Genomic DNA, 23,720 nt, shown 5'->3' on the forward strand with positions numbered 1-23,720 from the left:
TTCTTTCTTTCTTTCTTTCTTTCTTTCTTTCTTTCTTTCTTTCTTTCTTTCTTTCTTTCTCTCTCTCTCTCTCTCTTTCTTTCTCTCTCTCTCTCTCTTTCTTTCTTTCTCTCTCTCTCTCTTTCTCTCTCTCTCTTTTTCTTTCTTTCTTTCTTTTTTGAAATAGAGTCTCATTCTGTTGCCCAGGCTGGAGTGCAATGACGCAATCTCTGCTCACTGCAGCCTCCGCCTCCCAGGTTCAAGCTATTCTCATGCCTCAGCCTCATGAGTAGCTGGGATTACAGGCATGCACTACCAAACCTGGCTTATTTTTGTATTTTTAGTAAAGATGGGGTTTTACCATGTTGGCCAGGCTGGTCTCAAACTCCTGACCTCAAGTGATCTGCAAGCCTCAGCCTCCCAAAGTGCTGGGATTACAGGTGTGAACCACTGTGACCAGCCTAAATGTGTTTCTTAGGTATTGTCTGTCTCCACCTGTAAACTGCAAGGTTCAAAGGAAAGGCCAGGTGCGACTGAAGCAGCATTATTCCACCAGCACTTAGCACAGTGCCTGGCATGAAATGAGTAGGCATTCGGTAATATTTATTAACTGAATCAATGAAGAATGAAATGAGAGCTCTACCTTATAGTCATAGTCCTCAAATTTTAGAATGAATAAGAATTATCTGGGAAGCTGATTGACATTCAGATTCCTAGGTCTCATTTCTTGATCTTCTGATTCGGTAGGTCTGGGGAGAGACCCAGGAATGTGCATTTTAACAAGTACCCCTGGTGATTCCTTCTGACAGAAGCACTTCTGGACAGACCACATCTTGGGAAACACTGCCTTACCTACATGGTTTGTCTCCACTGCAGTGACATGGCTGAGAAAGGAGTTTTTACCGCCATTGCCTTTTTTCTCCAGTCCTTTAAGCATCTCTAGAATCTAGAGGTTTATGCCTTGGAGCTGCGGCAGGGCAAGGGGTGTGGTTGTGCAGTGTAGCAAGAGGAAGGTATGCAGTTATTATTATTAGAAATTAGAAGCAGACTGGGGGCAGTGGCTCACACCTGTAATTCCAACACTTTGGGAGGCCAAGGATCACCTAAGGTCAAGAGTTCAAGACCAGTCTGGCCAACGTGGTGAAACCCCATCTCTACTAAAAATACAAAACTTAGCAGGGCACAGTGGCAAATGCCTATAATCCCAGGCACTCTGGAGCCTGAGGCAGGAGAATTGCTTGAACCCAGGAAGCAGAGGTTGCAGGGAGATGAGATCATGCCACTGCACTCCAGCCTGGGCGACAGAGTGAGATTCTATCTCAAAAAATAAAAAATAAAGAAATTAGAAGCAAATATAAGAGGCTCATAATACTAATGCTGTTACCCAGATGTGCAGATACCATTGATTGCATTTGTTCATTGGCTCAGTAGACTTTTTGAAGACCCATGATGTGATCAAGGCACTGACTTCAACATTAGGGATGTAACAATTAATAGAACAAGGTGCCTGACCTCAGGGAGCCCTAGCTAAGCCCTTGCTTAGTGGTAGAGACAGGAAGGTCCATGACTATTGAGCCCAGTAAGGCCCAGCAAGAGCAGTGTACAAGGGCAGCACAAGGAGAGAAAGTTACCAAGGGAAGTCAAGGCGCTCCACAGAGGAGAGAACATCAGGGCCAGTTTTAGTTTAGCTAAAGCTTCCTTGGCCAGGAAGAAGATATCACAGAGCAAAGTTAGCACAAACTAGGAATGACCACAATGCACAGAGTGGGAGGAAGCCGCAAGGCACCTGTCTGGAGAGACGCACAGCGTTTTCCAGAGAAACAAGGTTGGTCTTGACCTGCTCCGAACTTATAAATCCCACATAGGATCCAGGCCACAGCGGTATTTTCTGTTGCCTGTCCTCGTTTACATTTTTTCAAATTGGAATGTTTTTAGGCAAAGAACTCTCCTGTTCACCATGGTTCCCACCAGTCATTACACTCAGCCTTCATACATCACATTACCTGCCCAGCCCCTGAAGTTGCCCAGCAACTAGGGCTGCCACCCTTTGCCACCCGCTCACCTCAACACAGAGCTGAAATCAGAGAAGTTGCTTGATCCCCTCTGGGTTTTTATGAAGGTCAGCCTGGTGATCGACAAGAGGGGAATATATTTGGAGGCTGAAAAAACAGTCAGGAACTTCCTCAACTAGCCTGGCCCAACTGTCTCCACACTTTTTTGATCCTATGCTCTCAACCTGTGTACATTAATTTATTTAGAAACTGTCTTATATCCTAATACATGGTATGTGTGGTAAGATATACAAAAAAAAGAAGCATTTAAATAGGTGAGATAAAGATGAAAGACAACATAACACTACTTTTTAAGCTTTTATTTTGTTAACCATACCCAGGAAAACCCTTTTCACTGAAACAAATTTTTATGAAAACTAATATTTGTACCGAGGTTGTTATATTTTATCATGTTTGTATTATTTTCATATTAAACTTTTGTATACGATATTTAGAAGACTAGTTTTAAGTTCAAATTATTTTGATATTTAGTTCTAATCGCTTTCAGAATTGAAAAAAATGATACCTTACTAAAGTGCAGAGATCCAAATGGAAAAGGCACTACATTGGCTGTGCTCCCTATAGTAATAATTTTTCTATCTTGCCAATTATGCAAATTGATAATGTAGGCAAATAGAGAAGTAAAATAACATAACATATGGTTGCTGTCCAAAAATAAGACAAAGCGGAATATAAGGCTATCTTCTAGTTTCCCAATGAGGAGAAAACAGAAATACTTAGGGGCAAATCGTGACTAAATTCAGTTAGGAAAGGTCATCTTCTCTGATGTTGATCAATTGTTCTTCCACATTTGTCATTGGCACTTTTATATTTTTAACAAGAGTTTGAAAACTCTTCATTTGGAAGATGTTTAATTAGGTGAAGATGAGGGAAGTGTCAGTGCTACTATTTTCTTGCTGCTTCCATTATTAGTGTTATCTTCTTTCAGTAGTTTGTTTTTGCAAAAATCTTTTTTTAAGCCACACATCAATTTAGGGTTAATTTGGTGAAAACAAATCATCAATCCATTTAACCTGGTCCTAAAGCAAAGGATTGCAAGACCAAGCCCTCCATGTTGTAAAGCCCCCGCTCCATCCTCAGGTTCACGTGGCTTGGCCCCACTGTACATGACCTTGGACAGTCTGCCCATCACACTGGTGAGCAGCCAGTATCCATGCACATAGTAAATATTAGTAAAGTACAATATCTCTCCCATTGTTTGAAGCCATAGAAGTTCTCACATTTTCTCCTATAATTCAAAGCCTCATCTTGCACAGAGCCTTTCAGGCCTCTTTTTGGAGATGTCCATTTCTAAGATGAGGAGATGCTGAGCCAGGCATTGGGAGATAAGACAGAACGAGATATCAAAAGTGAGGGTCCATCAGGTGTTGAGGGTGGGGGAAGAAGGAAGATGAGAGGGTTGAGATTATCCTAGAATTTCCAGCTGGGATTGCAGGTGAGAAGGGTATTCAGTTCTGACAGGTAGTATTTATCGGGAAGCACAGGTGCAAAAAGTAATCTTTTCCCACCACAGTGTCCCAGGCAAGGGGAAGACCCAAAGATTTTCTCTGTACCCTACTTTAGTTGAACTCTGTTTCACTGTACTCCCCACTATTAATGAATGGACTTGTGGAGTAAGTGGCTGATTTGAAATTCAAAGACCCAGATTCCAGTTCATGCTGACTCCACCCCTTAATAGCTGGCTGACTAGCCCACCTTCCTCATCTGCAAAACGACAATTTAAAAAGAGGCCTTGCCTGCTTCACAGGATTATTATATGGCTCAAAGATAAAGCATATGCACAGTCAAAGGCTCTGAAAACTGCAAAGCACTATGCAAATGTATGGTGTTATTATGACTTAGTATCCTGCATGCATTATGATTGAGGTACAAGGCAAGACATATCTATGTACCCTCGCCTGTGTTTTTCTGGGACACCTTCTAGGAGAGAGCATGACCATGTGGAGTAAGAGGTGGATACTGAGATCAGTATCCTGTGGGCAGTACATCTGAACATCCTGAACATCCTAACACTGACCTTAGGCCTCCTGAGACCAGAGGTCACACTTGGAAATGAGGTGAATTGGATGGTGCAGATGTTGCTGGGGTTTCTGGATCCACAGAGCAAGAATGCCTGGGAATACTGGAGAAGAACCTAGTTTTTCTGGAAATTCCCCTTCCAGGCATTTCTTCATTTGATCTGAAGAAAATCTAAGAAGAAGCTGGCACTAGACTGAAGCATTGTTTGAAAGTGGGAGATAAGACATCTTATACCTACTTTAGCTTAAGATCTGGCTTTCCCTGGCCACCAGGGGTAATCAGTCTCTTAACATATTTACTGGATGTCTGCATAGAAGTACAATTCAAACCCCTTGCAATGAAAATACTATCAATATGATTGGGAAGATTAAACACAGGATAGGTAGACAGATTGACAGATAATGGTGATGAAGATGGATTAGATATAGATAGATAGATAGATAGATAGATAGATAGATAGATAAAAGATAGATAGATAGATAGATAAATAGATAGATAGATAGATAGATAGATAGATAGATAGATAGATAGATAGATAGATAGAAGATAGATACCTGAATGGAGGTTTGGATAGATAAGTACAAACTTGACAAGATACTACACTATCAGGACAAAAAAAAACGATTTGTTGAGTACCTACAATGTACCAGGTCAAGGTGCCAGGTGCTTTCAGATGTGTTAGCACATCTGTCATTGCTGACTCCTTACAGTAACCCTGTAAGGAAGCATCAGCCCCATTGGTCAGATAAGAAACGGAGATCCAGAGAGGTTCAGCAACTTTTCCAGGCCATGCAGCTAGCCAGCCCATGTTCCTTCATCTAAGTCTCACTGTTCCTGAATCAGAGGAAACCCTCCCACTCCCACCTCCCGACTCTGAATTGTCTGTTACTCTGGAGCCTTTGTTCTGTGTGAGAACATCTTAGACTTTTTGAGAAAAGCCCCGGATCACTGTTCATTCATTGAGAACCTGAAACAGGCTCCTAAGCCATTCCTGCTCTAGCCACCTGCAAGGTTCCCAAGTGAAAGTGAGGCCTCTCCTGAGAAATGAAAGCGCTGTCTCTTTAGGTGCCCACTCCTTACCCACCAGCAGAACAATGTTTTCCAGGCTGGCCAGGCTCCAGAAGCTCACTAAGGAAGTTGGTTTGGGGCCAAAGGCATCTATAGTGTATTGTATGCTGAGGCCCTCCCCTTCCTGCCCCTCCATTTGCTCCCTTTCCTTTCTCTTTCTGGGTCTCTCCCTTCCCAGCTCCTAGACTGGGTCTAGGCAGGAGCTTCACCATAATGTCAGGAGGGAAGGAGATGCCTCTGGGCCTCTCACCACAGCCTCAGCTCTCTCCCTGCCCCTCCATCTGAGTCCCTCCTGGCTCCCAGTTCCCTCAGGGTACAAAGCCAAGCCTCCAAGGAATCCCCTACCCCCTACCTGCATGACTGGAGCCAAGAGTGAGTTTAGGGCCACCGGCTATGATGAGGGGATGACCCAGGGCTCAGTGAGCACTGTCCAAGCACTTCTCTTAGGAGGTTTGCTTGGCCAGGGAGGAAGAAGGCCTCCCTCTCTGGGATGCTCCTGAAAGGACTTTGTGGGAAGTTAAAAGAATCCCCTGTGTGAGGGCGGAATGGGGGAAGGTGGAGGGTTGGAGAAATCCAGCCCAATGTCTTCCAGTCTCCCCGCTTCCTCCTGCATTGACCTCCTGCGCCCCTATCCTGCATACTATTGCCTTCTGTCTTTTTGAAACTTCCCAGGCTGGAAAGCACTAGGTCCTGGGATGCGAAAGTCTCTTTTAACATGGAATAGGCTTTCTATTGATCCCAAAGATGCTCTTAAAATACACAACAAAAAATCAGAGTTTTACACACAGTCAGCTTCTCATTTTATAGATGGGAAGCTGAGGCCTAAGGAAGTGAAGTGGCCACTATAGCCATTCCATCGCACCAGGATGGAGGGCTGTCACCAAATTCAGAGCCTGGCATAGTCAGTGGGGTCACCCACTTTATCTGACTCTCATGGGTCCTTGATCTCAGGGGTCTTTTCTGGCAGAGGTCTGGGAGCAAGACTGAGACATGATCTCAGAATCAAACCCCTGGAGGCAGTAGCTATAGCAAGAGCTGACAATCTCCAGACACTCAGGACCAGTCAGCGCCCCGACCAAAGACGGGGCTTTGAGAGGCTCCGCCCACCTCTGTTTCTGCACAGCAGGTTCAGCAGCTCTATTCTTCCGCAGAGAGCCACTCTATCTGAGGGTGGCTGCGTGTCCACACACTAGGGGACAGGGCTGAGGATGGGGAGAACTCTGGGGACCCAGAAGACTGTGCCTTGCCCGAAAGTCCTGCCTGTAAGCCTGAAGGACTTGCCCTAACGGAGCCTCAACAACTGCCTGGTAAGGAAACTGCTGGCCCCTCCAGGTGCCTGGAGAGGGGAGGGAGGGAGATCTAAATACAAGCCCTGCTGGGACCAAGGGAAGGGTCAGGTCTGGTCTCTGCTGAACACCTAGTGTGCGTCAGGGAGTGCCACTGCAGGACGAGCAGCAGAGCCAAGATTAGAGCCCCTGCTGTCCTCACTATGGCCACAGTCATTCACTCCTCTGCACCAGCCGGCCAAGACCCAGCAGACACAGGGCACAGGCCACACCACTTTATCTTCTGGGATTTTCTTAAGGAGGACCCATGGCAATAATGCCTTTCCTCACCTTAACCTAATTCAGGCTCTACTCCTGCTTTCCAACAAATGATTCTGTCTATGCTGAAGTGACAAGGATAGGAAAACAGTGCCTGTATAGGAAGGAAGCTGGAGGTGACAACTGGGAGAGTCACTATATTTATGTGGTAGAAATTCTGGGAATAGAGTAGAAACGGGAGTAGAACCCTGCACATCTTACTTCTGCTTCCAGCCTGGGAAGTGTTGAAGAGACATAGAGGCCAAGAGCACAGAGTACAGAGGCCCAGCAGGCCAACCCAGGAAGAGGCAGAGGAGACTGGGAGACATTGGGCTGGATTTCTGGTTCAGAAAAAGGTGCCATCAGCTTCCTATGTGACCCTAATGCCCTGTGCCTGACTCTGTCCTTTCTCGGGTGGTGCCAGTTAGCTAACACTCTGAGTGGCACCTGGGGTGTATTAGGCAGAGCTTGAGCTTTAGGTTCTGTTAGCCATAGTGGAATCACTGAATTCCCATGGATGACATGGAAGGCAGAGGAGAATGAAAACTAATGTTTATTGAGTGTTTTCTATTCCCATTTGTCAGATGGGAAAACTGAGACTGTGAGAGGTTAAATGGCTTGGGTGTGTCGGAATCCAGAGTTCAAGGTCTCCTCTACAAGTGGAGGTAGGACCTTGGCCAGAGATGCCCTCAGGGCAGAATAATGCATGGGCTACCCCTACTCAGGAGCCTCCTAGGACCTCCTGAGTACCATGTCTCTGCAGATGCAGAAGACTAGGTGGTTTCAGTCAACATCTGTGTTGCAGCTTTGGGGACAACCCTTAGGACACTGCCCTCTGGTGGCTCACTACCTCTCCACTAAATGCCCTCCCCCAGCATCTGGACCAGAACTGGTGGCCTGAGCCTCCAGTGGAGGCTAGCCGACACATAAATAGCCACTGTGGCTCTTCTGCCACAGGGATTGATGGCATCAGCTGCACTTGTCACTTGGGATGTGGCGCGGATGCAACACTCCATCCCCCAGATAGGTTTGGTATAAAAACGACAAGATTCTAGTGGAATCCAGTTCAGCTTGGGGGTGCTGGAGGTCCTCCTCCTAGATGCAGGGCAAAGAAAAGGGACTTGGAAAACAGATTTAAATCATGCCAATTAACTGTGTGACCTCAGCCCAATCCTTTGCAAATCTGAGATTTGAGTCTAAAAATTAACACCTACTGGGCCAACAGCCGTGAGAATCAAATGAAGTTAGGCACCAGACATGGCTTCTAACAATTCATGGGCATTTAGAAGGCTTGTTCCTTCTTCTCTTTTCTTCCCTTATAAAATGAGACGTGTTTAGCAACTTAACCAAGCAAACAGGGTAGGATGGGATTCCATTTCTGGCTCTAGCCTGGGCGAAGCTTCTCAGATCACGAGACTCCCTAGAGGAGGTTGAGAGGCCCAGGGCCAAATGTTACATCTCCCTAACAGAAGTTTGGCCACCAGGAAAGCACTATTCAAGAGGAGTCTTGGAACTGAAGACTGGATGGTTCCCCAACTCACTCGATCGAGGGCCGTTTCCCATAAGAGGAGGAGGAAATGAGGAATATGCTGAAGTGGAACCATGTTCATTCAGGCCAGACCAGGAGAAAGACACAGACAGCCAAGGGCTGGTGGGAGGAGGCTGATAAGCCTGTGGGAGAGAGGCCATGGGCAAGCCTCCACATCTCTGTCCAGTATTTGGAGGGCCCTCACTCTCCTTTGTCCACCTGGCAAATGCAACACACTCTTCAAGAATCAAATTATCTTCTCTGTGACTTCCCTTTTGACATTGCCCCATCCTCCCCACTCTTTTTCATACCAAGTATCCCCTGTCCTCTGCTCCTGTTATAGGATGGCTATAGGGAATGTTCATTTACCACTCACACACGTCTCTTCCTCACTAGATGGGTGTTCTGGTGGTGCCTTTCACATGTCTAGTTCATAGGAGGAGCTCAATAAACCTTTGGAAAATTGAATGAGGCAATGGAGAGCATGGGAGCTGCTCCATGGACCCCCCTTAAACTCGATGCTTGGACAGCGAAAGGACAGGGACTGGGGAGATGGACTAAAGGAAGAGAATGTGGATATGATTGTTGGTAGATTTATAATGTTGATTTTATAGCTGGTATTTTCAATGAGTGGAACAAAAGAGCTAACACAACAGAGAATAGAATGATAAGAGTTTACCTGTGTGCAAAACTGTTCTTCCGTGATTTTGCAATAGTAAAACTTTGGAAATAACAACATTCATGGTAGGAGCTGTGTTCTAGAAATGTTGGTATATTCAGACCATGAGATACCTTGCAGCCATTAGAAAGAATAAGGCGGATTATAGGAATTGACATGGAAGGTGTCATTGATACTGCAACACAGCATGTTTCATGGTGCATTCATTAAAAGGACTTAGGTCAGCTTGCTTAGATGCACTTTTCTGCCCCTCATGTGCTACTTAACCTTGGAAGTATTCCTTATCCTCTCTAATCCTCAGTATTCTCACCTGTAAAATGGGGAGAATGGTACACCCTACTTCAAAGAGTTGTGAGGACTGTAGATATGCATGGCACAGTTGTAAGCATGCATTAAGTGTTCAATAAATGTTTGCTATAATTATTAAGTTAAAAAAGTAAGCAGCAAAAAAGCATGCTATTGCCCCAATTTTGCTTTTTAATTTTTTTGATACAGAGATATACATGTATATAAATATATATGTGTATCTGTAGATAAAGCAACTGTTATCAGTAGTTATTTCTGAAGTATGAGACAAAAGAGAAGAAATGAGGGAGGGTGCTTTTTTTGTGTTTGTTTTTGTTTTTAAATAGACTTCTTTTTTAGAGCAATTTTGTGTCACAGCAAAATTGAGCCTTCCCTACACATAAAACTTTCTTTACTGTCAACATCCCACATCAGAGGGACACATTTATTTTCATCGATGAATCCATATTAACACATCATTGGGACTTTCACTTTTAATTTCTGAGTTGTTGCCATTTCTACAATGAGCGTGTATTGGTTTTGAAAGTAAAATAATACTAATGAATGGCTGAATCACACCCTAAGCTCCAGAATGGCCACATTCTAGAAAGTGGCTTGTTTCACAGAGGTTGCCACAGAGAAGGTAATCAACCCAGGGCTGCCTGAGAATGGGGCCTCAGCCTGAGCACCCCCATTGTGCTGTCACCAGCATGACAGGTCACAGGCTGGCCTGCCTGGCTGCCCCCTGCTCCCTCAGAGGGAGGCCTGACAGCAGCTCCTGAATCTGAGGAGGCTGGGCCCCTGGGCCATGCCCCACCAATGGTCCTCACGTACACACCAGCTGGAAGACTTCAGGAAACACAGGGACAAGGTCTAGGAGGTGACAACAGCAGCAAGGATCCTCGGGTGAACTAAGGCCCAGGCCCCAGCCTGCTCTGAAGGAAGAGAGTACTCAGGGGAGGCAGCCAGCCCTGGATTCAAAGTCTCCCCTGGCACTCACTAGCATGTGTCCTTCCCATGCACCTGTTTCCTTGTCGTAATAATACAGGGATTAACCCGCCCACTACACAAGGCCACGGTGAGGATGGAGTGAGCTCTGTGGGACAGCATCTAACTCATGACTTCCTGACACTGGAGGCTCTCAGGTTTTTGTTTCCTGTCTACACTACTGGCCCCACAAGCCAAGACCTAGGGATAAATAAGAGAATGTCTGGCTTGGTCGAGGTGAGTATAGAGTGGAGAGTGTCCTTCCTGGTAAAGCTGGGACAAGGACAGGGCAAGGATAGCCTTGGCTCCTAGCAGATGTGGCCCAGGGGATAAACTGGCTGCCTTTCTGGTGCTAATGAACCGCTCTCCACACAAAGTCCCAGTCTTAATCTGGGGTAGATTTAAAACATAATCCTGGGCCGGGCGTAGTGGCCCATGCCTGTAATCCCAGCACTTTGGGAGGCCAAGGCAGATGGATCACTTGAGCTTAGGAGTTCAAGACCAGCCTGGGCAACATGATGAAACCCCATCTCTACCAAAAATACAAAAAAAAATTAGCCGGGTGTGGTGGTACGTGCCTGTAGTCCCAGCTACTTAGGAGGCTAAGGTAGGAGCATTGTTGGAGCCTGGGAAGTAGAGCTGCAGTGAACCGAGATCTCATGCCTCTGCACTTCAGCCTGGGTGAAGTGAGTGAGACCCTGTTTCAAAAAAATAAAAATTTAATTTAAAAAAAAACCATAATCCTCCAAAATGAAGTCATTCCTGGAGGGAACACAGGGAGAAGGAGCTGTAACCAAAAGGTATGGAAAGAGGCTGCCTCCTATGCATGCTGAGAAAATGCTACACTGGCCACCCACCAGAGAGAGAGACTAGCCAGGAGCCAGTGAGCCTGTTGCACTGCCTTCCACTTACCTTGCCCCCTCTGTTTCCCAGGTGATTCTTCCTTCAACGGTGGGAACAGCTCCTCAACATGAACTATAGCCTCCACTTGGCCTTCGTGTGTCTGAGTCTCTTCACTGAAAGGTGAGCCTTGCTACCCCCAGAATGGCCCCCATCTTGAGTTGCTTTGCATTCAGGCATGTGGTGGGAGGGGCCAGCTCTTCCTACTCACCCACAGCCAGGCAAAACCTGGTCTCCTCACTTCCCTGGAGCACCGAACAATAAAACTTCCTGCCATTTACTCTATTTACAGAACACAAGCTTCCAATATGGTCATAGATGGATGAACCCTTATGTTTTTAAAGAAGACACTTGGAGGGTCCCCAAATTACCATGATATTTTGATCTATCGCAAATGGGTAAAAAATGGAGATACTAACTCAATAGCTGAAAACTAAGAGATTTTTCTGTAGGAATGTCACTGCTGGTACATGGGCACGGCACATACATCCACACACACGTGGGCAAACACAAGCTCAAGGGTGTGTACACGTGTTGATTCACACATAAACAAGCAAATGCACCAAAGTCCATTTCTTTTCCAGGATGTGCATCCAGGGGAATCAGCTCAACGTCGAGGTCAGCAGAAGTGACAAGCTTTCCCTGCCTGGCTTTGAGAACCTCACAGCAGGATATAACAAATTTCTCAGGCCCAATTTTGGTGGTAGGTCATCCTCTGTGTCCAAGACATCAATTCAAAGGGACGAAAACAGAGACAATAAGCAGTGGAGGGTTTCAGGAGGTTTTAGTTGACTCCATTTTCTGATCTGCAGCCTGTTAAGGACTGGCAATGATGGATGAGGATGGCTACCAATGATTTTTCACACTGCCTTGAAAAAGGCACCTTGCATCTCCACCTGCAAGATAAAGCAATGCTCTTCTTCATTAAGGAGGTTGCGAGAGCTTCCTAACAATCACTCACACACTGTCCTCCTCCTGCCCCCACTTCCAGGGTCACTATTCAATGAATTCACCGTGTGCCACCAGGCTACCCCACCTGGTCTTCCCCCTCCAGCCTGCCCCCTCTCAGCTGACTCCCCAAACTGCCATCTGGATGCCTCCTGGGTCATTGCCCTGTTTGGAACACCCGTATGTGCCCCAGCATCCTTGCGTAGAGTCCAGGCACACCAGGCCTTTCCCAGCCCAGCCTTTGTCTGCCTGCCGTTCTCATCAGCCTAAGTCCCCACTCCTTCCCCTCCTACAATGCTCCCCAGTGTACTCTGAATGCTCCCTGACATCCTTGGCCTCCCCTGCCTCTCTGCCTTTACAGAGGCTATCTTCCTGGAATTGCTTCTTTAAACTTGGCTCCCTGGGAAAATGCCAGTTTTCCATCATATCTCAGAGCAAAGGCTGCCTTCTCTGAGAAGCCTCCCCTGATTCCTCCAGGCTCCATCCCTTTCTTCACACTTCCTTGTGAACTCCAAATCATAGCCATTCCCATTATGCTATAACTGGATTAATGTCTGCCCCGGCTCCAGGCTACAGCCCTCGAAGGAGTCCCTCACTATCCCCCGTAGAAGCTCAGTGTGTGACATATAACAAATTGCTGATTAATATCTGTTGAAAGAATAAAGCAAAGAGGAAAGGAGTGAGGCCAACTACACAGCTCTTCATAGCAGAAAGCAACAGAAAGAGCCTTGGCATTGAACAAACCTGAGTTTGGCTCCTAGCTCTCCTGCTTGGCAAGTAGTTTAGCCTTCTGTGCCTCACTTTCCCTTTCTGTAACATGGGGACATCCCATCTATCTCACCGGGAGGACTGAATGAAGTGAAGTGTGTAAGCCTGAGGCACAGTGCCTACCCCATCAACAGAGTGTGGGTTATTTTCATCCCTTCTCCTCCCTGCTCCTCCCCTCAGCTGATAAAACTCTGTGGTCTGATCTAGGATTCATGTGGTAGTCCATATCCTCAGAGCAGCAGACGCCAAGAGCCAATGACTTCTTCAAGCTATTTAGGGGGACTATGTCTAGGAGGGAGAATGGGGCAGGGGGAGAGGGAAGCTAGGAGAGCTGTCAGACCTGCAGGTCTGGCCCCAGGGAAGGAGAGAGGGAAGGAAGGAAGGTTGGGTGGAAGTGTCTTACAATGTAGGGCAGTCCTCGTGTGTTTGGAATGACCACCAGGGAATCTTTGAGTTACGGCTGCATTCAGAGGAGTCTCCCGTCTCTGTGCCTCCCAGGAACAGGCCGCTTTGATATCCCCACTGTGTTCAGTCTGTGGTTGGCCGTGGCCCATGAAAAGTGTGGCCTTGGGGCAAGCATGGTGGTAGATTCCAAAGCACAGCAGCCGGGGCCCTCAGTCAATCACACCTGCTCCGTTGGAGATGGGAGAGATGCATTTTCATTCAGATTTGAGACACAATTAAGATGTGAGAACCTTATGTTAAGGAACCTAAAGAGGCTTCAACATCCCCTGGTTTTCCCAGGCCCTACTGAACATGAATGACAAGCATGTGAGTCTGCACGCCTTAGTTAGTACCACTCAACAATTTCTCTTGCCTCCCAAACCCCAAACAATTAATCCAGAACACACCCCTTCTTGTTTGCCTACTCACTGGCCAACAAGGTACAGGGTTCCTGGGCAAGGAGCTCATTCTGAGAACAGGGAGCCTGGGGGAGGCTTAAAGGGATGTGATGCCTCATCCCACCTGGAGTGAAAATGGGGCATGGAGTCTTCAGTTTAAAAAAGGGAACAGTACAACCCCATGCCCCTTGTTTTGTGCCTCTTGGCACTTCACTCCTGAAAATCCCTATACTTGCATGGCAGCCTGGAGGCCCATGGAGGGCCATTGCTCTCTGTAATATCTGTGCACCCAGTTTCTAGGACCCCAAGGTCCAAAAGAGACAAGACCTTCATAGGATTTCTCAGGGACTGAGCTAGATAAAGCAAAGGTTTGTAAGCAGGCGCTAGTGAACACTACCCAGGAGCTGGCTTTGACCTCGTTCCTAGGAGAAAGCTGCCCTCTGGTGGCACAGCTTGCTTTTAGAACTCAAGGGGAAGAAAAGAGCATGCTCTGGTCCACTAAAAAAGCCAATTGAGGCAAAGCCTAGACAAAACTGTGTAGAAATAAACTGGACAGAAAGCACAGTGGGACTGGAGCTCTCATGTCTTTTCCATTCTCTACATTCTTCAGGGAGGGCAACTAACACGAATCTATGGCACTTAAAGCAGATGCCGTAACCGTGCCAACGCAACCCTGGATGGCAGGCACTTGTCTTAGTCTGTTTTGTGCTTCTATAACAGAATACCTGAGACTGAGTATTTATAATGAGCAGAAGTTTATTGGCTCACTGTTTTAGAGGCTGAGGAGTCCAATATCAAGGTGCCGGAATTTGGCAAGGGTCTTCTTGCTGTGTCATCAGATGGTGGAAGGAGAGAGGGTGAGAGAGAGGACAGGAGGGGGCTGAACTTGCCCTTTTATGATAGTACCAATTCTACCCCTGAGGCTTAATCACCTCTTAAGGGTCCTACCTCTTAACATTCTTACAATGGCAATTAAAAGTTGACATGAGTTTTGGAGGGAACAAACATTTAAACCACAGTGGCTCTAGTGGCTCTATTTTACAGGTGTGAAACTGCAGCACAGGCCAGGCGCGGTGGCTCAGGCCTGTAATCCCAGCACTTTGGGAGGCCGAGGTGGGCAGATCACCTGAAGTCAGGAGTTCGAGACCAGCCTGGCCAACATGGTGAAACCCCGTCTTTACCAAAAATACAAAAATTAGCTGGGCATGGTGGTGGGTGCTGTAATCCCAGCACTTTGGGAGGCCGAGGTGGGCAGATCACCTGAAGTCAGGAGTTCGAGACCAGCCTGGCCAACATGGTGAAACCCCGCCATTATCAAAAATACAAAAATTAGCTGGGCATGGTGGTGGGTGCTGTAATCCCAGCTATTCTGAAGGCTGAGGCAGGAGAATCACTTGAACCCAGGGGGCAGAGGTTGCAGTGAGCCAATATCACACCACTGCACCTCCAGCCTGGGTGACAAGAGGGAGACTCCATCTCAAAAAAAAAAAAAAAAAAAAGGGAAAGAAAGAAAAGAAAAGAAACCACAGCACAGAGAAATTTGAAATTTGCTCAAGGTCACAAAGCTGTTAGGTGGCCCGAGTAGAATTCAGACACCTGTCTCTGACTCCAGGCTTCTAGTCTCAGAGCTGCACCTTGCTGCCCTGCGAGGCAGAAAGCCACTTAGCACCACACCGCTTCAGCACCTTCCAGGTTCTGCCCTCAAAGGTCTCGCCCTTTTCCACCAGATATTAACATTCAAGTATTGTTTAATTGCGTTGGCTCTAACACTTCATTTCCAAATTCCTACCTATATACTATGGCTTAGTTTCCTTAGATTAATAAGTAGGTTGCTTTGCCCTATTCCTACCGATGAGATGTTTTTAAGCTTCTTTTGAATTCCGCCTGGCCTCTTCCTGGTTAATGCATTATCACAGTCCCCTGAGGCACCCCGGGAGTTATTTATTGCAAGTGAATGCTATTGCATCTATTAGCCTGGTGAACAAAATTATACCTTTTCCAAAATTAGCTAGGATTACGGAAGAGAGGGGGAAGGGAAGGGAAATGCCATTTATTGAGTGCCTGTTATTACGTGACTGATGGATGTGATGCTGGGAGATTTGTACAGATAACCAGTAATGAACACCTTCAGGATGTCCGGCTAGGCAGACACTTCTCTTTTACTCCCTATTGCCACCAACCCACAAAGACACTGTCACGTGTCTCATCTCATTTAACCCTTCCCATGACCTCCACTTGCAGGTAAGAGAACTGCAGTTCTGAAAGATTTAGTAACTTTTCCCAAATAAAGAACTGGGAGGTGACAGAGCTGGGATCTAGGTCCATTATTCCACATCTCCATATAAAGAGGAGTAAACTTCCCTGACCTGGCCTGGCTTCTTGAAGGTGGCTCTGACACCTCCTTCTCTAGAGATAGAACTGTCTCTCTCTGAAGTTCAATCTGTCTGCTGAGAGTCCAGGATTGAGGCCCAACAGTCTGCACATTGGACCAAACACAGAGGTTCTGACATTCTAAATTGTTTAGGGTTCCAGGAGAGTAAAGGAAGAGAAGCAACCTGTCAGGAGGTCAGCAAAACCTCAGCCGTGAGTCTTGAATGCCTCTTGTGGTAAATTTACTTAGCCAAGGAGGGAAACAACAACATGTGTGCACAATTAGATTACTAAACCCGTTACGTTTCTAAACAATTAGTTCCTTGCAAGTGCCATAGGAAAAATCCTCCATGTAAGAGGTGGCAAATATCTCAGCACTATGTTCCTTAAAATATGCTTTAATTGACCAGCGTGACCAACATGGAGAAAAAAATTCAAAATTAGCCAGGCGTGGTGGCACATGCCTGTAATCCCAGCTACTTGGGAGACTGAGGCAGGGGAATCGCTAGAACCCGGGAGGTGGAGGTTGTGGTGAGCCAAGATCGTGCTATTGCACTCCAGACTGGGCAAGAAGAATTCAACTCTGTCTCAAAAAAAAAAAATTAATTAAAAAGCATTAATTATGCAGTGTGGTCTCTCTTGCATATTAAGATACCTATGTATTTTGTGTATATTTTTCATACGAAAGAGAGGCACACCATACACAATGGTTACTCTTGAGAGGGGATAAGAAACTGGATTAAGAAAATGTGGCACATATACACCATGGAATATTATGCAGCCATAAAAAAGGATGAGTTTGCGTCCTTTGTAGGGACATGGATGCAGCTGGAAACCATCATTCTTAGCAATATCACAAGAACAGAAAACCAAACACCGCATGTTCTCACTCATAGGTGGGAACTGAACAATGACAGAAAATTTTTCTTTTTATATTTATAGATGATTTAAATTTTTCTAACAACCAAGCACAACTTTCACAATTTTAATCTTTTTTAGAATGCACTGATGTAGTATTAGGACAGCTCATGTTTGTGTTTCCATTCTTTCCTGTTGTTTTTTTTTTTTTCATCTTAGGAGAACCTGTTCAGATAGCGCTGACTCTGGACATTGCAAGTATCTCTAGCATTTCAGAGAGTAACATGGTAAGCGCTGTTCCTTTGTACTCCACCCAAGTAGTCCCTCTCCGTGTGTTTAATGGGAATATGCTTTCTAGCCACTCAAAAAAAAAAAAAAATGGCTCATAGCCCTCCTGCATTTGAAATGGCAGAAGTTGGAGTGCTGTCTCCAACAAGACAATGGAAGATTCTTGTAGAGCAGATTTTCTGAGTATCAGGAAGAAAATCAGTTCGAGAGCCAGGAGGATAGAAACCAGGCAATGAAGTGGATACACTTGGTGATGGATAAAATCTGGGGAAAGGAATAAAAGTGTAGTAGGCAAGCCAGGCCATCACGTGGTCTTTCATAACGGGGGAGACAACCCGAGGAAAACTGACAGCTGGTGCTGACAACAACCCTCTCCCTTAAGAGAACATATTCGAGACAAGGGCAAACTAAAGGCAGTTTGCCAAGAGGGCATGCTGTGCATTCCAGATAAATCGTGGACAACCTGAGCACTTAGCCCACAAAAAATTCAACAATTTGATGGGGCCTTAGCGATCAGTGCAATGTGAGCTGTCACACCACATAAGTTAAAGTCTCAAACATGGGGCTCCCTTTTGGCAGGGGGAGCTATTATCTCAAATAAATAAGGTGATTTGTTCTCTTATTGCAATATGCCACTATCCCAAGACTGGGGTAACCAGAGTGACTTATCAGTTACCCCAGTCTTGGGGTAGTGGCATATTGCAATTAGAATGGTACCTTTATTCACCAACATCTGTGTACTCTTGCTCTAAGTGGAGGTGGGGAGAGGAATAAACCTTGATCACTTTTCTCCTGTTTGGTGGGGTTTCCTCACCCACCACCCCCATCCATTTCCATACCCTGCCTCCCCCTCCCAGGACTACACAGCCACCATATACCTCCGACAGCGCTGGATGGACCAGCGGCTGGTGTTTGAAGGCAACAAGAGCTTCACTCTGGATGCCCGCCTCGTGGAGTTCCTCTGGGTGCCGGACACTTACATTGTGGAGTCCAAGACGTCCTTCCTCCATGAAGTCACTGTGGGAAACAGGCTAATCCGCCTCTTCTCCAATGGCACGGTCCTGTATGCCCTCAGGTACGCAGACACCTGTGATCTCAGGGCTGGAGGGCAGCAGCTGGGAGAAAACGTGCAGATGTGTCTTGGGTAGTTGTGACCAGAACTCAAATAGCCACTGTGAAGTCCCATGCCTTCTTAGATTCTTGCACCCATAGTAGAAGGTCCCTCTCTCAGTTCATCATCTACCAAACACCTGCTCTGTGCCAAGCCCCATTCTGGCCACAGGATAGAGCTGAGTAAGACCTTGCCCTGTCCTCAAGACATGGACATGGAAACAAAGGAGGTCCCCGGTGCTGGGGCCCAAGTTGGGGAGTAGGTGAGTGGTTTGGGGGTGATGTTACAGGATGCCTTCACAGGATTCTGAGCTGTGTCTCAAAGGGTAAAAGGAAGTTAGCAAGGGAAGTAGTAGGGGCAACGGCAAGAACGAACAGAGGGGTGCATGCAAGGAGCTTTCCTTTCGTGGGGCTTAGAGGAGCTGTGGCAACTCCAGAACACAACTCTACTTGTCTGAGTCATGTTTGTGGAGAAAACCAAGGTGCAATGCCCCAACGCCTCTGCCACCTGCAGCCATGGGCTCCCCTTTGCCCTCTCCCCAAATTCCTGAAGCTGAAGTTCCTTTCACCCAATTGTTCATGGAGCCGGGTTGGATGGAACAGGACTCATCTCTGCCTGTGCAAAGACTGTGCAAACTTAAAGCTCCCAGAGGCCTTGGGGAGGAGGCCAGGAGCAAAATATCCATGGAGCTGATGTTTAATCTTAAGTAAGAGTCTGAAGTTATAAAACAAGGATTGAGCTAACCAATAAACTGAATTTCTGGACATGCCTCAACTGTATTGAGTTTTGCAAAGACCATCTCAAAGCCCAATTCTTGTTTCATGAAACATAATTAGACTTCTCTTTTGATCTCAATTCCAATCATCATTAATGTCCTCCTTCCCCACGTTCCCACAGCACATGTGTGAATGTGGGTGTGTGAGTGTGTGCATGCATTTGTGTGTGCATTTGTGTTATGGCACACAACACAATCAATATTGTGTAAGGATTACAAATAATGAGTGATGTTTTAATAGCCTGGCTCTAGAATCATAAAGATTTGGGTATAATTCCCTGCTGTGTCCCTCAGCAGCTCTGTGACCTTAGGCAAGTTACTTGACTCTCACAGCCTCGGTTTCAGCAGCAGTAAAATGAAAATTAAAATATTTCCTACCTAGTAGAGCTATTCAAAGGGGTAATGCATGCAAAGCACTCAGCCCAGGGACTGGCTCATAGTAAGCACTTAGTAAACCATAACTATTGTTAGTCTCTGTCTCCCTAAAGGAGGTGTGAGTGAGCATCCTGGAGGTGAGCACCGTTCTGTAATCACCTCCATTTCCCCCAAGTACTTAGCACGGTGCTTAATAAATAAAGGTGCTGAATAAAAATGTATGACAATGAAGAAAAAAGAAGATAGAGGCCTGGTGAATGCAAACTCCACTGTGAGGGCTTAACTAACCTTTAATCGAACATCTCTGGAGTTAAGCCCCCAAAGCCACAGTGCCTGGGGCCCCCACTGACCCTGCATCCTGGTTCCCATGACGAGGCAGGGCCTCATGAGAAGGCCACAGCCAGGAAACCTGGGCTCCAGCCTCAGTTCTGCCACTCAGAGCCCCGTGAGCCTATGCAAGTCCCTACACCTGCTGTCAAGTGGTGACGATACTGACGGTGAACGCTGTTCTAGGCCCACCCAGGTCTGTCAGGAAGATTAAATTTAAAAACTGGATGCTAAAGCATCTTGGGCCAATGCATCTGTCTGTTCTGTGATACTGCCAGAAGTTTTGCCCCTTGAATGGCCAGCATTCCAACTTCCTCCACTCTGGACCCAGGTTTTAACCAAGCTTCATGGGCATTCTTTAGCACACAGAACCTCAAGGATGCTTTAGATGCAGGCTGCAACCTACATGTTCATTGTAAGAGTTCAAGTGAAAGTCCTCTCTGAGTGGGCCTTGGAAGGGAATGTGAACTTTCTATAGCTTCCTCATAATACTATTTCTGAATCCACTTTTCCTTCTTAGAATCACAACAACTGTTGCATGTAACATGGATCTGTCTAAATACCCCATGGACACACAGACATGCAAGTTGCAGCTGGAAAGCTGTAAGTATACATCCTACAGACTTCTGAGATGATTTTCCTGGGTTACTTAGGTCTGTGTATTCACGAAAAGTACCTCATACATAGTGACCTTTCTTTTCTTAATGTTGATTCATTGTGGATTCAGCCCTTCTGACTGTACTTCCAGACAGATTTAGAGACTTCTCAAAGACGTGCCTAATGTCTTTTGGGGAGAACCATTATACATTAGTACCAGATATCTCCACCTGTGAGTGGATAAGAAAATCAAAGGAAATGCTTTCATGTAGTTGGTGGTCTAGGTCAGGGGTCAGCAAACAACAGCTGGTGTGCCAAATCCAGCCCATCACCTGTTTCTGCAAAGGAAGTTTTACTGAAGCACAGTCATGCCCATGTACTTACATTACATACTGTCTGTGGTTAGTTTTGCACTGCAGTGGCAGAGTTGAGTATTTGTGATAGAGACCAGATGACTCATAAAGCCTAAAGTGTTAATATTCTTCTTTGCTGCAGAGTTTTTAACAGGCTCTAATAAGCTACTTCCACATGAAATTCCAAAAGGAGTGGTAGCACTCCGCAAACGTTTTAAACCATGGAATCTTCTTTCATGAGCGTTTTGTGGGACAATCATTTTATTAAAAACATTTTGGCAACAACAAATCTAGACTAGCCCCTGAGACCTAAACTTTTAATATTGAATTTATGCCATCTATCTGGTTACTAACTCTCAAAGGGTCTATGGTTCCAGATGAGTTCTATGACCATGTTCTTTGCCACCCACCCACCCTTACTCTCCCAACATCAAATCAGCCACAGGTCCCAGTAGAAGCTGATAAAAAAGTCATGGACTTTTCATCAATGTACTCTTCATTTGTCAGCAAATATGTCCAGGGCTACCTTTTTAGGTCTAGAAAATCACAAAGGATTTATTTTATTTCTTTTTTCTATGCAAAGCACTGTGATAATAAGAAAAACCTCACTCTCCGTTGCAAAGGAAGTAGAGAGGCTAGTGGAGAAAGACTTCTTGGAGGAGGTAACAAAATGTGTTTTGTGACCTCAATCTGCTGTTGCCCCAGTCTCCTTGACCAAACAACTTTTTTGTTAATAGTAACAGTAATAATAATAGTAATAAATGGACTGGGCACAGTAGCTCACACCTATAATCCCAGCACTTTGGGAGGCCAAGGTGAACAGATCACTTGAAGTCTGGAGTTCAAGACCAGCCTGACCAACATGGTGAAACCCTATCTCTACTAAAAATACAAAAATTAGCCAGGTGTGGTGGTGGGTGCCTGTAATTCCAGCTACTTGGGAGACTGAGGCAGGAGAATCACTTGAACCCAGGAGGTGGAGGTTGCAGTGAGCCAAGATCACGCCACTGCACTTCAGCCTGGGCAACAAGCAAGAACAAGACTCCATCTCAAACAAAAAATATGTATATAGTAATAAATATTATTTTCCCAATAAATACTGTAGCATCCATTTCACAATTGCTTAACCCATGTCTGGCACTGTACTAGATACCTTCCAAACAATCCTGATATATATATATCAGGATATATATATATATATTGTTTTTCCCATCTTGCAGATAGAAAAATTAGGATTTGGCAATTTTCCCAATGGAAAGTTAAGTAACCACACTGGGACTTGAACTCAGGTAGAATGGCCCCAACGTCCAAAGTTCCCTGAACTCTAATAGCCCTTCCACTGGGCTGGAGAGTCACACAGGAAGTTTGTTCCAGTGGCTTGTTTGTGATCTGAGCTGCTTGTTTTTCCTGAGTATACCATAAAGTGCTTTTAAACTGTAATATGGGGATAATGAAAATCTTTTAATAACTCCTTTCCAGTTTCTCCAGTGTCCATTTATTATCATCATTGTTCTCCAAATTGAGTAACCATGTGACACTTTTGTTGGACTCCCCAAATCCTGCCAGAATGTTCAACTGAATAGCAACCTGATTACCACTCAGTGGTCCCAGACATATCCCTGTGCCAGTTCCCTTGCATTACTTAGGACCAAGACCAGTGTTTGTCCTTTCCTGTGTCTGTTAAGGAAAGTCTTTTTTTCTCATTCTAATACTTTAGTTTTATATATTGTCCCACTAACGTCTCCAGCCAGTCTGGATAGCTGGTGGGTTCTATCTGTCTATCCTCATATAAATACATTCAATTCATCCATTCAACCATTAAATGACTGTTCTATGTGAGGTACTGTGGTAGATGTTTGCAATACACAGATAAAAGCAATGTTCCAGTCTTCGAGAACTCTACAGTCTAATAGAGGGTGTGGGACGTCAAATAATTATAACAGGATGAGTTACAACAATGAAAAGTAATAGGGAGATCAGAGTTTTCCTAGGTAAAGTGTCACTTGGAATGAGACATAGGGGATCAGCTGGAATGGACCAAGAGACAAGGAGTGGGACTCAGAATCTACTAAGATGCAGGTTACGTACAAGAAGGAACACAGCAGAAGGAATGGCAAATATGCAAAACCATCCTTGACATTTATCACTCGTCCTTCCAACTTTTGAAAGAAATTGCTTGATAGATATAAAGCTCATACAGTCATGCCAGTAAATGGGCATCTAAACTGTAATCTGGGGGTTTGCCTGTGATGAAGAATGAAGTTAATGTGTGATGAATGAACTCCCCAGCATTGTTAAGTAATCTCCATTGTTCCTCAGTAAACCACTCCGAAATGCCCACCAAACTTGGGCACCTGTGATAGGCAAACAACATTGCAGATATGATTTATGAAGGCATCAAGGCAGGGCTTGTGTGTGGAAGAAGAAACTATAGTCAAGCTCTGGAGAGCAATGGGCATTCCTTACGAAAGGTCACAAGTGGGCAACATCTGAGAAGCACAGCCATTATGAAGCAGAAGCCATTTTTCAGAAGCAGACATTTAATTAAAGACCCAGACAAACAGATTAATTATCTCATTGATTAAATGCATGCAGAACCTTCTTGAAGCCATACAGCTGTTTGTTGGCAGAATAAAACTTGAGGTTATCAGAAAGAGAACTCATTTTCAGTTCCACGTGGAAAAAGCAATTACCTTCCATGTATCGTGGCTGGGCTCATCTCAAATCCCAGGGGAGAGATTCTCCTGGAAACTTCAGCCTCTGTTTCACAAAGACCATCCCCAGTGAGCGGAGGGAGCTTTCTCTGAATGTTTATTAGCAGCGTTTGGGTATAGAAACCTCACTATGGGTTTTTTTCTAAGTGCCATCTCTAGAAAAGAACTGATACCATCCCACAGTTTTCCTTATTCACCCAGGGACGGAGAGACCATAATGTAATGATTGTATGCATTTACTAGTTGTAAAGGTAGAGTGTCCAGGTAGAAACTCGTACTACCCACTTTCATAGA

At 45.5% G+C, this 23,720-nt stretch overlaps 1 protein-coding gene across 1 annotated transcript in view; it reads left to right on the forward strand.

Annotated features, from left to right (window-relative positions):
- Window positions 1–5,262: 5,262 nt before the first annotated feature.
- The window catches only part of GABRP (gamma-aminobutyric acid (GABA) A receptor, pi), a 29,608-nt gene continuing 11,150 nt past the window's right edge, over window positions 5,263–23,720 (forward strand). Inside the window, exons 1-7 of the mRNA XM_011947771.1 lie at window positions 5,263–5,510; window positions 6,262–6,445; window positions 11,134–11,223; window positions 11,685–11,803; window positions 17,106–17,173; window positions 18,032–18,249; window positions 20,283–20,365. Of these exons, the coding sequence (XP_011803161.1) occupies window positions 11,171–11,223; window positions 11,685–11,803; window positions 17,106–17,173; window positions 18,032–18,249; window positions 20,283–20,365 (541 nt within the window). The 5' untranslated portion in view covers window positions 5,263–5,510; window positions 6,262–6,445; window positions 11,134–11,170. The remainder of the gene's footprint in view (window positions 5,511–6,261; window positions 6,446–11,133; window positions 11,224–11,684; window positions 11,804–17,105; window positions 17,174–18,031; window positions 18,250–20,282; window positions 20,366–23,720) is intronic.

Source organism: Colobus angolensis, unplaced genomic scaffold (genome assembly GCF_000951035.1).
Source record: "Colobus angolensis palliatus isolate OR3802 unplaced genomic scaffold, Cang.pa_1.0 Scaffold27, whole genome shotgun sequence".
NCBI classification, from domain to species: Eukaryota; Metazoa; Chordata; class Mammalia; order Primates; family Cercopithecidae; genus Colobus; species Colobus angolensis.